The sequence below is a fragment of the Schistocerca serialis genome, chromosome 4 (assembly GCF_023864345.2).
Source record: "Schistocerca serialis cubense isolate TAMUIC-IGC-003099 chromosome 4, iqSchSeri2.2, whole genome shotgun sequence".
NCBI lineage: Eukaryota > Metazoa > Arthropoda > Insecta > Orthoptera > Acrididae > Schistocerca > Schistocerca serialis.
In genome coordinates, this window is record NC_064641.1 from 675,576,767 (window position 1) to 675,590,421 (window position 13,655).

Below are 13,655 nucleotides of genomic sequence, written 5' to 3' on the forward strand. Positions count from 1 at the left end.
AGGTGGAAAATAAACATATAAATAATTTTTATGTGTTTTCAAACCAGTATGAGAGTACAGTGTAAATGTTGTAAAGCATAATTTTTCTGCTTAAAATTGTTTTGTATTTTCACCATGTTCCTTGTGTTACTATATGCTTGAAATATACAGCTAAATCAGATGTTACAGTTCTCAAACTGAAATTAATAAAAAAGAGAACTGTAGTATATATAAAAAAAGATCACTGCATTTGTGTATATACAAGTGACATGTATGTAATAGCACTACTGTAATTTCTTATGAGAAACCAGTAGCTGAAGCATAGATAGTAATGTCTTACAGCCGTAGTAAAGAGCGGAAACAGGTTCAGAACATACAGTTGTGTATGGAAACAAGAAGTGTCCTGAATGTCATTATAAAACATTATTTTACTGGGCACTGTTTAAAAACTGTGAAGTTTGTTGATGACTCAAGCATAACAATCAAGGACCCAAACATAGCCATACCAAACACAGTCCACATGATACCTGAAGAGACCTACAATGGTTCGAAGCCAATAGATTGTCTTATAAAGAGACTTATATGGACCATAAAAAATCTTTTGTTTTTGTGTTTTTAAAAGACAAAGCTTTCTTTAAATGGTGCATTTTTTACCGGCTTTCTGTGAATTGTTGTAACTGATGTAGCAGCAGCAACAGTTTTGTAAACAGAAGCTATCCAGTCAATCTACTGTTTAATTTAGCCTGTGTAAAGTACAAATAGCTTATATCAGTTTAATAATAGTCAATTATTAATGCAGCTTGTAAGAGTCCCTTCTCAGTGTGTGCCTTCCACAGGCATGAGTATTCTCCTTCATGATGAGATCCAGAAAATATGATGAAAGCATGAACTTGAAGCAATGTGGCAGAATGTGACGTGGTTGTATAGTCTGTTTCATGCCTTCAACCTAATTCAAAATAAAAATATGAAAAGTGGATTACAAAAGTAGAACAAGCTATTTTCTGATGGATAATGATAATAATTTTGCTACAATTTAATTTTGTAGAGAAGTGCATGTCCTGTTGCATTACTACACTTGATTGTTCATAAAAACTGTAGCTAATGTGGCAGTTTGAGACTGTAGTAGCAGCGATGTAAAGGAAATAAGGATTTTACAGCTTGTCAGAATATGACAGTTCTGTGACCCCAGATGAGTTAATTACTATAAAACATCATTGATTGTCTTTTGACAAAGTATCTAGGTTTCATTTACAGGCTCTTTTTGTCATTGTCTGCATAATTAACTGCTTTTGTTTTGATCTAGGCAATTTCACTCACCAGTGCAGTCATAGTATTTTACTGGCAGAACTTTGATACCAACCGCTGCCAAGGCATAATTAGGTTTAATGCTTCATTAAATTAAATGCATCTAATTATAGGCACATCACATTTCATAAAGAATAAGAATCTTACTTAACAAGTCCACTTTGCAGCTTCTGTTCCTCCCATTACCTTCACATACTAGAAAAGGAGAACATAAAAGAAGGAAAGGAAACTTATTAATTCTGTCTGCAAGTTTGTGCCACGATTCAGTGCAATTGTGATTTTCAAATGAGTGTTTGGAGCTATATTTGCTGTAGAATTTGAGTGTTAGAAGATGCTGAAAATGTTTTAGTAGCTCAAATTAATGGAAGGGCATAAATGAATTTACAGAAAGAGTTCAATAAGAGATAAATTAGTTTATTGTTTCAGAACAGGTGTAACATACAGAGATGATTAGAAACAATTCCAATCTGATTCATAATAATTATAAAATTGAGACGTCTACATGAAAAGAGTAACTCAAATCAGTATTTGTGTTAACCATATGGAAGCATTGCTGAAATGCTCTGTTCTACAGTCATTCTTCTTTGTAATAAATGTGTATATCTCTTATTTTATAGTTTTACACAGTTTCTGTTACTGCAGTTGATATTACAAATCTATTGGTGAGGCCTAACTTTAAAACTAGCTGCAAATTTCATGTCCATAACAGTCAGACTAACAGAGCTGGTAGTATATATCCACAATGATATGTTGAAATTGTTACATTTCAGAGTAATCATTTCCTATCATAAGCTGCTCATTATGACACAATGTCTTTAATTACAACTCTACACCATTTGTTTTAGTAACAAAGTGTCTTTCTAATAAATGATTTAAAATTATATTTACATGAAATCATATTTACACACAAATTAAGAAAGTAATACAGTGGGAAGTTGTTTTTCAAAAGTACAACAGGTATTTGAAAGTTTTGCTTTCAAAATGTGGACTCTATGATGTTGTATTATACTTCTCTTCAAATTTAATTCCTTTCATGTTATAAGATGTTACATAGCTTCCTTGTACCACTACTAGTAGTGACTGAAGCTCAAGATCTGTCTTTTCTTTGACAGTTTAAAAAAATGTGATACAGAATTTCATGAGAGTAAGGAAAATCGATTTATGGTAACAAGATGATCAGAACAGGTGAAAGAAGATATACTGTCACTCAAGTATGTGATTTTAGTCTTGTGTCTTAAGAAACTTTATAGAATCTTATTTTGCAGTGTTGTAGATAAAATTTTGACATGTATCATGGTGTTCAGAATCTACCATGCAGTATTTCCCAAGTAAATGAATGTCTACAGTTGAGTAGATCGTGCATAATCACATTATGTTAGTTTAGTAGTATTTGTCACTTTTCAGTGTTATTTTGTAGGTGTATGAAGTGAACATGAATTATCTCATGAAGTATTTGATTCATTGTGATTTCTAAGTTGTATTCACTGTAAAATAAGAAGAAAATACTGCACACACTGTTTCATTATTCAAAAGGACTTCAATGTAAACATGTACATTCTGAAGGAAGGTAAGGAACTACAATATAATTAAAAAGATGTGTAAAGATGTGATGATTATTGCATGAATGAAGCTACAAAAATATTTTATTAACAAAAACATTTACTTGGTTCCTACTTGACATTAAATGCCGTGAATAACTGTCAAAAACTGAACATTGTTTCTATGAGTAAGCAGATCATTTGAGAAAGTAGTTTTCCATTCCAAAAACTGAAAGAGTGTTTAATAGTTAATTTATAATTGTTTGAACTCAGTCATAGCATGAACTAATTTACTGGTAAATTTAGTTTCCTCATTCTGGAAAATTTTATGTCATTAATTTTTTTGCAAATGATAATAAAAAATTTTAGTTGTGAGTTACTGGAAGCTAAACAAGAACAGAAAGGTAGAATTTTGCACTGGTTTTTGATACCATCAGTACATTTAACAAATTATAATTGTGAAACATTTAAAATTGCCATGTACTAATGGTGTCATCATTTGTTATTACAGTTGCTTTTTGTTCCAACTTATAAGCTTATTTTCTTATATTGTCTTTTTAATAAGAAATATGTATTGTAACTGTAGAAATGTAAGTTTTGTCACCAAAACTAATTCCAGGTACAGCATCTGTGTGAACTTTGATATGTATAAATGGCGTGTGTCGAACAAACCTATAATTGTACAAATATTTTTTAGTTAAATGGGGTATTATACCTGATTTTATGTTTTGCACAGTATTATGAAAGTAATAACAGTATACAGAAGGCAAATGCACAACAGACCAAGTCCATGCATGATGGAGGCAGAATTGTATACATAGCAGAGTTGAAGAAGAAGAGCAATATTATGCAATGCATTGAAAAGATGTGAAGTCAAAAACATAGTGCGAAGAGAGAGTACATTCACTGTTGTAGGGAGATGGTTACACTGCAAACAAAAGCTATATCATTCATAGAAAGCAAAATATTGTGATTAAAAGTTGCAAGAGCCAGAAACAGAAACAATATACCCAGAAAGCAGGCACATTTGATGGGCAAAAATAGGACTGCAAAATGGAAAAAAGGAGCATACAGAATGAGAAACTGCCACTTCTGGGGGAACTTCTCTGATGTGCAGGTGACAAAACACACATTTTTCAAAGAAAATAAGCAATAGGAAACTATTCATAGTGATGTAAGGATAAAAGAGAAAACTTTTTGTTATTAAAGACTGCAGAGTTTACATCTAAGTCAGTATGTAGAACACTGTGGACTCCTATTAACTATATGTAAGTTGATATGTGTCAACATGTGCCATCTATATAAACCATACCCTACTTGCTTGTGGCACTAGCAAGAAGCCCACTGCACTGAACCCAAAATACTTTTATTCATAGCATACGAACTTAAGAAAAGGATTATTGCATCATTTTTAGCATCTTGTAGCTTTATTGCACTGAGCTCTGTTCTCAAGAATCAGTGTATTTTACATTATGAAAACCATGAGAATTTATTTCTTGGAACATTTCATTCTCCCTGTGCATTTCCAAAAATTTCTCCTATATTACGAATATGTCCACTTAATGCAGTTTTCCCCTTCAGTTTCTTTTCATTCTGTATTGACACTAAATTTCAGCTGAAACTTGAACCATCATATGGAACCCAATGCTTAATCAGTCTTCCTTTTACTTAGGAAGAGGGTTTGCCTTTCTCTCATCCTTGGTCATACTGTAGGAAATGTGTCAGTTGTTGTAGTAAAAAGGGAAAGCAATGGATCTACTCTCTATGACCATGCACTTTTATAGTGTAATTGGTAGTCCTTATACCTCAGATTTAATTGTTCAATCAAAAGTACTTTCTTAATTATAACAAATCTTTTAGAGTTGTTAGCTTATAGTGTGAATTACCCTGATTACTCTGTACATGTATGGTGTGTTTCTTGTGGAATAGTGAACATTTTTTGTGTTACTATTTTTGTTGAAGACCTGAAATGCACATATTTTAGTAAAATGTGCCTCTCACTTGAAAAAAATCCATCAATAGAAATTAAGACAATCTGCATTAGTGAGCATATAGCCACAGTTGTGGTTCATTCCCAGTACCCTTTTACACTGAACTGAAAACAATGTAACATGCAGTGCATTAGTCATTGGTTATGTAGATGTTATTTTGGAAGTTCTTATATTACATCTGATACTTATTTTGGAACCTGTGTAAAGAGGCATACGAGTGTTTTGAATGTAGGCAGGAAAAAATGCAAGAGCTGTACTCGTATCATGATATATTTCATTTTTGCTTGCAAAGGACTGTTGATATTAAAAGGATATAAATTTAAAAATAGATAGTAGATAGTCAATGTGGCAAAGGGATATTCAAGCTCACAAAGTGCATAGTCTGAAAGTATCTACAAATAATAAGAGAGAAAGTAGGCCACACACAACACCAGGAATTGTAGAGTTAATCATTTAGTTGATGATCACTGGAAATGACAGCATAGAATGAAGATGATAATAGATTCACATCAGCACCCAGTGTAGATGACTTGTTTTAACAGAATTTCTGATATCAAACAACATAGGCTCAAGAGAGAAAATGCTAGAAACCAACTGTTTAAAAAAATTATTTGTCATACTAAATATTCCACAGACTCATTTTTCTAACACTGGAACAAGTAAGAAAAATCATACATCACATAATGTTGACTGCTTGAAAGGCAGTTAAAGAAGAATTGTGTTACATGACGATCTATAGCAATATTTGTTGCTTACAACTGTGGCTTTGTTAGTAAGATTTCCAGGTAGTTTCTTCTGTAATTTCAGGAAAACTGGGAAACTTGGTATATTTAATGGTCTTTAGTACTTTCTCATCACTAGTGGTTCTATTGTTTGGAGAAATTCTTGAATATAGTGTATGTGTGGGTGAGTTTGTGTGTGTGTGTGTGTGTGTGTGTGTGTGTGTGTGTGTGTGTGTGTGTGTGTGTGTGTGTGTGTGTGTGTGTGCATGTGTGTGGTGTGAGCACATTTCTTCTGTGTTTTCCTTTGTTTTCATCTCTTCTTTTAATTTCTCTTTCCTAATGTATATATTGACAAACAGCACAAATTTATGCTAAGACCAGTTGTTTCAGAATGTTGGTGGCCATTTACTTTTAATGCCCAATATGGTTTTGCTAAATTATTTTTGTTTTTGTTTATAAAAAGTTGAAAATGAAATTAGGAGATAATATCTACAGAATCTTTAGTAGGGAGTTATTAGAAATATTAGAAAAATCTTAAGAAAAGTATAATAAAACATCTTCAAGCCAAAATCACCAATAGATATATTTGATATGAGTATTCTAACACACATGTGGAAGATACTCTTGTGCGTATAAGTAATCCTTATAGAAATATACCACATACTGTTTCAGCAAAAACCTTCCAAATCACATTATTGAAATATAACTAACACATAAAAATATAGTATTACATAGTGTAAACATGACAATATAAATAAAAGCAGTGCCTGAACATTCTACTAATCTTCATACCCAATGCAGTTCAGAGACATTTCGCACATCTGTGAATTAAACCTTTGCACAGTTGTTGATTTAAAGAAAGAATATCCATTCCTATACATAGACATATACTACTTTGACTGAAAGTCATATTTCAGTACGTACAGAACAGAATACAGCCATTTTCTAATTTAATTATTGTGTTAAACAAGCGACAATCACTTATACATCCTCAGAATATTTGCAGTGTTTGTTTATATCTTTCTCTCTCTCTCTCTCTCTCTTTGTGTGTGTGTGTGTGTGTGTGTGTGTGTGTGTGTGTGTGTGTGTGTGTGTGTGTGTGAGTGTGTGTGTGTATGCACATGTTCCTATGTATGTATGTGTTGTAAGCACATTTGAGAGAGAGCGTGTGGATTGTTGTGCTACATTAGTTGATACAGCAAGCATATTGCATTCAAGCAGAAAGAAATAATAAAAACACATGTTTTGTGTACTGAACATTCATGGACTACATTATTACACAACATCTTTACAATTTAAATAGTTAACTAGTATTTGGGTCTAAATTATCTCAGCCCCTATCAAAGCATGAGGCTTAATACCACATAAACTGGTCTGATGTACCTATTGGCCTGCAGCCTATTGTTAGTGCTGATGACAGTACTACTTGATTATCTTACTGAAAGACTCTCATAGGAATACCTTGGAGTACAGGTCCACCTTCTGTGTACCCTGCACGGTCGCGGGTCTCGTAGCCCTGGCGGAATTGTTCAGGAGTGTTATATTGACGAGAGAAGCTGCTGGGAGCAGCTCTCTCCTCCACTGTCGGTAAGTCCACACCCAAGATGTTGCGCCAAGATGCCACATCTGGGTTGGCCTCAAAAATTCCAGGAATTCTTTCTGCTTTCTTTGCAACTATTGTACGATAATTGCCATCTTCATCTAGAACTTCAAACAGAAAAGAAAAATTGCAGTTATAACAGTGAAAATTTTTATTATAAGTGGTATATAATTACACAGAATGATGTATAACTACAGTTAATATTGACAATTTCATGTTCAAAGTTATAAAGGACTTCATGAAGACTCATTGTTGCATATAATCAGAGGGAAATTAATCTATGTGATTTCACACATTGTGAGTCTCTTTCCACCATTATCTAAAGAGCATTTATGTAAGCTGCCCTAGTACATATGGAAACAAATGGTGACATTTTCCAGTGATGTTACAGAGAAAATAATTGTGATTATTTTTTATACTCAATGATAATCAGGTACAGAAATAACCATTGTAATGTACATATGTTGATGGAGTAATAATATATAGTTAACTACATAATAATGTATAGTTAAAAAACATAGAGACTTGAGAAATTTGTAAGTCCTATTTAACTATGCAATGGGAATTGGCATGAAAGCAGAAATACTCAGAAATGTGTGGCTGTCATGGACTGGTTAACTAACTATTATTGCACTTGGATATGAGAGTTTTTGTATTCTTGGTGTCGTGACAGGTGTCCATCCACTTGGCAATTTGGATCACAGTGTCTATGCAACATGACACTTGTTTCTATGGTATCACTCTCACATGGGAAGTGTCCAGGTTGTCATGTGAGTGCTTCAGGCCAGTGAGGTGCAGTTAGCTGGTGTGGCAGTCTCTCTTCATCGTGTGGTATGACTTCTGCAGGACAGTGACAGATTTTTTTGTAATGAGTGCCAGAGACAGCTTTTTTAGACCAGTAGGTCTTTCCAGTTTGTATGTCAGATAGGCTATTGGATGCCTACATTTATGGAACAAATTGGTCAATTGGGGCTTGCAATGACTTTGTTGATGAATAGCATGAGGAACAAAATTGAATCATGGGAGTTACTTTAGATTGCTTGTCTTTTACGTTTGTTGTTACCGGTGCAGATTGTTGCTGTCATTACATTGCTGAATTGTAATATGAGTCAGTGCTTTGTGTGGTTTACTCTCACTCAGGTTCAGGCATCATGTCTATTTAACTAAATTTGTGAATGTTGGGCTATAGGGTGGCATAGTTTTGTTGTGAACAATGAAGTTACTAATGATGTTACAACTATGAGAATTGAGGTTCCACATAAATCCTTTTTCTACTCCGAATTTGGTATAACTGTATACTAAAGTGACTGTGGCTTGCTGACCACAGGTCGGATAATGGTGTGTATTACTTCATACTATGTAGCATCAATGGAATGGAGTGTTTATCAATGTTATGCTATCTGAGCACTGGATAAGTGATTTCCCTACGCTTTGGTACTGTTCTGCTAACTTGGCTTCAAAGCAGTTGCTTCTAGGTGCTGGTGGATTTAGTTCAGCCTTCCCTAATGGCCTGTTGATGCAACTTGCTTATGGTACCCCATATGGTGAACGATGCTCATGTTTGAAGATTGGAGTCATTATTGCTAGAAAGTGGCTGAAAATTGTTATGAAATATGCAAGCAGAACATGGTGTTATTGTGAAGATGCTACCCTGTGAGTGTGTCTGAACATTTGTTTATGCCCTCAGTGCTGGCTCTCATGAAAGGCATTAATAGTCCTGCTTACCGGTGTTGATTTGGTTTACACTAATAGAGCACCAGCTCTCTGGTTCCATAGTATAAGCTACAAGTCGTGTGGCCACAATGAAACTAATTAAAATTGTTTGCAGCTCTTGTTATTACATGACTTCAAGCTATAGTGTTCCTTTTCAAATTATCAAAACATTTTAGGAGTCCATTTTAAAGTTATAATTTTTTTATGGTCCAAAAATTCAGGTTTAAATATCTCAATCAGTTTAGAATTCTGAAGTTTCACAATTGTAGTAGTTTGAGTTGTTTTAAGCTGAAGAGAGGATTGTTGCCAAATATTTGAGAGTTCATAAATCACAGCATCTTTGCTAAACGACTTAAGCCTGCCTCCTGTCTTCTATGGCAGGCACCAGAAAATAAACTGTTGTTGCCGCTGCCAGTTAAAGGTCTGCAACTTATATGGATCTCTGTTTCAGAATACATTGCAGGTCCTTGCTGTGAGAGCCTGCATCTACATCTACATACATACTTCGCAAGCCACCCGTATGGGGAATGGTGGAGGACACCCTGTAACACTAATTAATCAGTTGCTTTACTTATGCAAAATGACTTTCTAAATGCCTTCACATGAGCCTTAATTTTTCATATGTTATCTTCATGGTCTTTATGCAAAATCTATATTGGTGGCAGTACAATTGTTCTGCAGTCAGATGCCAGTTCCCTAAATTTTCTCAGTAGTGTTCTTCTAAACAAATGTCACTTTCCCTCTAGGGATTCCCATATGATTTCCCAAAGCATCTCTGTACCACTTAACATGTTTTTCAGACCTACCGGTAACAAATCTATCAGCCTGCGTTTGAAATGCTTTGAGGTCTTCCTTTAATCGGACCTAGTATGGATCCCAAAACATCAAGCAGTTCTCAAGAGTAGGCCTCACTAACATCCTATGTGTGGTCTTTACAGATGAACCACACTTTCTCAAAAATCTCCCAATAAATCAAAGTAAATCATTCACCTTTCCTACCACAATCCTCACATGCTCATTCCATTTCATATCACATTGCAGCATTAACTCATGTATTTATACAACATGACTGTGTCACGCAGGATGCTACTAATACCGTATCCAAACATTATGGGTTTGTTTTTCCTACTCATCCACATTAACTTACATTTTTTCTACGTTCTGAGATAGCTGTCGTTTATCATGCCAGCTAGAAATTTTATCTAAGTAAACATGCATCCTCCTACAGTTACTTATCTTTGACACCATACTGTACATCATAGCGTCATCAACAAAGAATCACAGACTGCTGCCGACCATATCCACCAGATCGTTTGTGTATATAGTAAATAACAGTGGTCCTACTGCACTTCCCTGGGGCACTCCTGACAATACCCTGTCTCTGATGAACACTCACTGTCAAAGACAACATACTGGGTTCTATTACTTAAGAAGTCTTGAAGCCATTTGCATATCTGGGAACCTATTCCATATGCTCGTACCACTGTTAACAGTTTGCAGTGTGGCACCATTGATCTCAAGAAAATTCATTACATTTGAAATGAGAATATGTTCAAGGACTCTGCAGCAAACCGATGTTAGGGATATTGGTCTGTAATTTTGCAGATACATTCTTTTACCCTTCTTATAAACAGGAGTCATCTCTGCTTTTTTCCAATTGTTTGTGACTTTGCACTGCACCAGAGATTTAGGATAAATCCAGGCTAAGTAAGGGGCCAATGCCGTAGAGTGCTCTTTGTGAAACCATATTGGGATTCGATCCAGACCTGGTAATTCTTTTCAAATCTTTCAGTTATTTCTCTATGTAAGAGCTGCTTATTACTATGTTGTCCATAAGAGAGTCTGTTTAGTGGTCAAATGGCAGTATGTTTGTATAATTCTCATGCATGAACAATTTCTTAAATGTGAAATTCAAAACTTGTGCTCTTGTTTTGATATCTTCAACTGCCACACCAGACTGGTGAACGAGTAACTGGATGGAAGCCTTAAACTCACTTATCAGTTTTACGAAGGACTAGAGTTTTCTCAGGTTCTCACCTAGATCTTTTGCTAAGGTATGGCAGTGGTAGTTGTTGTTTGCTTCATGCATAGATCTTTTCACAGACACAAAAGTCTCTGCTGACCTTTGCCTGTCATCATATGTGCATTCTCTGAGGCAACAGCTTTTTCTTCCTCAGCATTTTCCAAGTTTCACTGTTAAACTATTGTGGGTCTTTCTGTCCTTAATTCCCTTACTAGGCACAGAGTTCTCCAGGCCACAATTTACAATTTGCTTACACTTTTCCCATAATTCCTCTACATTATCTTACTGGAACTAAGTGATGTCATTTCATTGTCTAAGTGAGATGTTAACAACTGTTTAGCTGCATTTTCAAGCAGAAACATTCTTCTAGCCTTCTTGTCTGATTTACTAACTTTCATAACCATAGTTACTATTATGACATCATGATCACTAATGCCCATCTCTATACTGATACTTTTGATAATGTCTGGCCTGTTTGTAGCTACTAGGTCTAAGATATTTCCATTGTGTGTGGGCGAGTGAACTAGCTGCTCAAGACAGTTATCAGAAAAGTTGTTTGAAAGTACTTCACAAGACTGTCTGTAACTGCCTGGAATGAATCCATAGATGCCCCAATCTGTATTCAGTAGGTGACAGTCGCCTCCAACTAGTACAACATGATCTGGGTATTTACATGCTACTGACCATATACTTCCTTTGAATGACTCTAGAACTGTCACAGCGGAATTGGGTGGGTGGTAAAAAATCCAACAATTAACTTGGTTCCACATAGGCCTGTTATATGCAACCATTTAACTTCACTGTCACACTCAGCTTTGCCCTTAACAGAGAAAATATTTTTGTCAACTGCAATGAACACTCCCTCTCTTATGGAATTTAGTCTGTGTTTCTGATATATGTTCCATGAGTCGCAAAATATCTCCCAATTTTCTGGTTCAGGTTTCAGCCAGTGCTCAGTCCCAAGGATAATTTGAGTTCTAGAACTTTCCTAAAGGGCAGTAAATTTGGGAACTTCGTTGTGAGCACTTTGACAATTTACTGATAAAATTTTGACAGTTGAAATGTTTACTCTGCAGATGAGTTGGTGCATAGTGTTTTTCCATGTTTCATAGACACAAAAAATACGCATAACAGAGACTTTAGTCATCAATAAGATATTATCATTTTCTATTTACAACAGTCTTCCAGTGCTGGGGTAAATTTTGCAATCCAAGACAGTATAAATAAAAAGCAAATGCAGGGCAGCTAAGGTGAATTGGCTGCAGAAAAAAAGATGAAGAAATCAAGAAAGAAATGGTTGTCAAGGGGAATGATTCAGCATATAGAAAAGTGAAAACAACCTTCAGTAAAATTGAAAGCAAGGGTGGTAATGTCAAGAGTGCCATAGGAATTCCACTGTTAAACTCAGAAGAGAGAGCAAGTAGAAGGAAAGAGTATGATGAAGGCATCTATGAGGAGGAGGACTTGTCAGATGGCATTTTAGAAGAATAATAATTGGAGTCAATAGAGATGACATAAGGGATCCAGTATTAGAGTTAGGATTTAAAAGAACTCTGAAAGATTTGAGATCAAATAAGGTAGAACAAAAAGATAACATTCCACCAGAATTTCTAAAAGTCGTTGGGGAATCTGGCAACCAAATGACTGTTCAAGTTGGTCTGTAGAATCTGCGAGACTGGCGACGTATCAGACTTTCAGAAAAATATTGTCCACACAGTTTCAAAGATAGCAAGGGTCGACAAGTGTGAAAATTATCAAATTGTCACCTTAACAGCTCCTACATCTAAGCTGTTGACAAGAATAATATACAGAAGAATGGAATACAAAATTGAGGATCAATTAGATAACAATCGCTTTGGCTTTGTGAAAGGTAAAGGCACTGAAGAGGCAGTTCTCATGGTGCACTTGACAGTAGAAGGAAGGTTGAGGAAAAATGAAGACGTGTTCATAGCATATGTTCACCTAGAAGACAATGTAAAACAATTGAAGATTTTCAAAATTCCAAGAAAAATAGGAGTAAGGTAGTGGGAAGGAAGGGTTATATGCAGCATGTACAAGAACCAAGAGGGAACAAAGAATGACGTGTTCTGGTTAAAAAGGGTATAGGACAGGGATTCAGTCTTTTGCCCTTACTGTTCGATCTATTCATTGAAGAGGCAATGATGGATATAAAATAAAATATTAAAATTCAGGGCAGGAGGATATCAGTGATAAGATTTGCTGATAGCATTGCTACAATCTGTGAACATGAAGAAGAATTGGATGGAATGATTAGTCTAATGAGTACAGCATACAGATTGAGAGTAAACTGGAAAAAGACAAAGGTAATGAGATGTAACACAAATGAAATACTTTGAAACTTAACATCAAAATTATGGATCACAAAGAAGATGAAATTAAGTAATTCTGGTACCTAGACAGCAAAATAACACAAGATAGATGGAGCAAGGAGGATATCAAATGGAGACTAGCATTGTCAGAAAGGGCATTCCTAGCCAAGAGATGTCTACTAATATCAAACATAGGCCTTAAGTTGAGGAAGAAATTTCTGACAATGTATGTATGGAGCACAGCATTGTATGGTAGTGAATCATTGACATTGGGAAAAATGGAACAGGAGAGAATCAAAGTGTTTGAAATGTAGTGCTACAGAAGAATGTTAAAAAACAGTTGGACTGATAAGGTAAGGAATGAGGAGGTTCTCCTCAGAATTTTTGAAGGAAGAAATATATGGAAAACACTGATAAAAAGAAAGGACGGGATGACAGGACAGGTATCAAGGCA

General features: G+C 35.1%; 1 protein-coding gene across 3 annotated transcripts in view; it reads right to left on the bottom strand.

Moving 5' to 3' along the window:
- LOC126473156 (receptor-type tyrosine-protein phosphatase N2) overlaps positions 1-13,655 on the bottom strand; it is a 467,189-nt gene that overhangs the window by 192,635 nt on the left and 260,899 nt on the right. For all 3 annotated transcript variants that reach the window (XM_050100018.1, XM_050100017.1, XM_050100019.1), the window contains one exon: positions 6,997-7,242. In XM_050100018.1, coding sequence (XP_049955975.1) covers positions 6,997-7,242 — 246 coding nt within the window. The remainder of the gene's footprint in view (positions 1-6,996; positions 7,243-13,655) is intronic.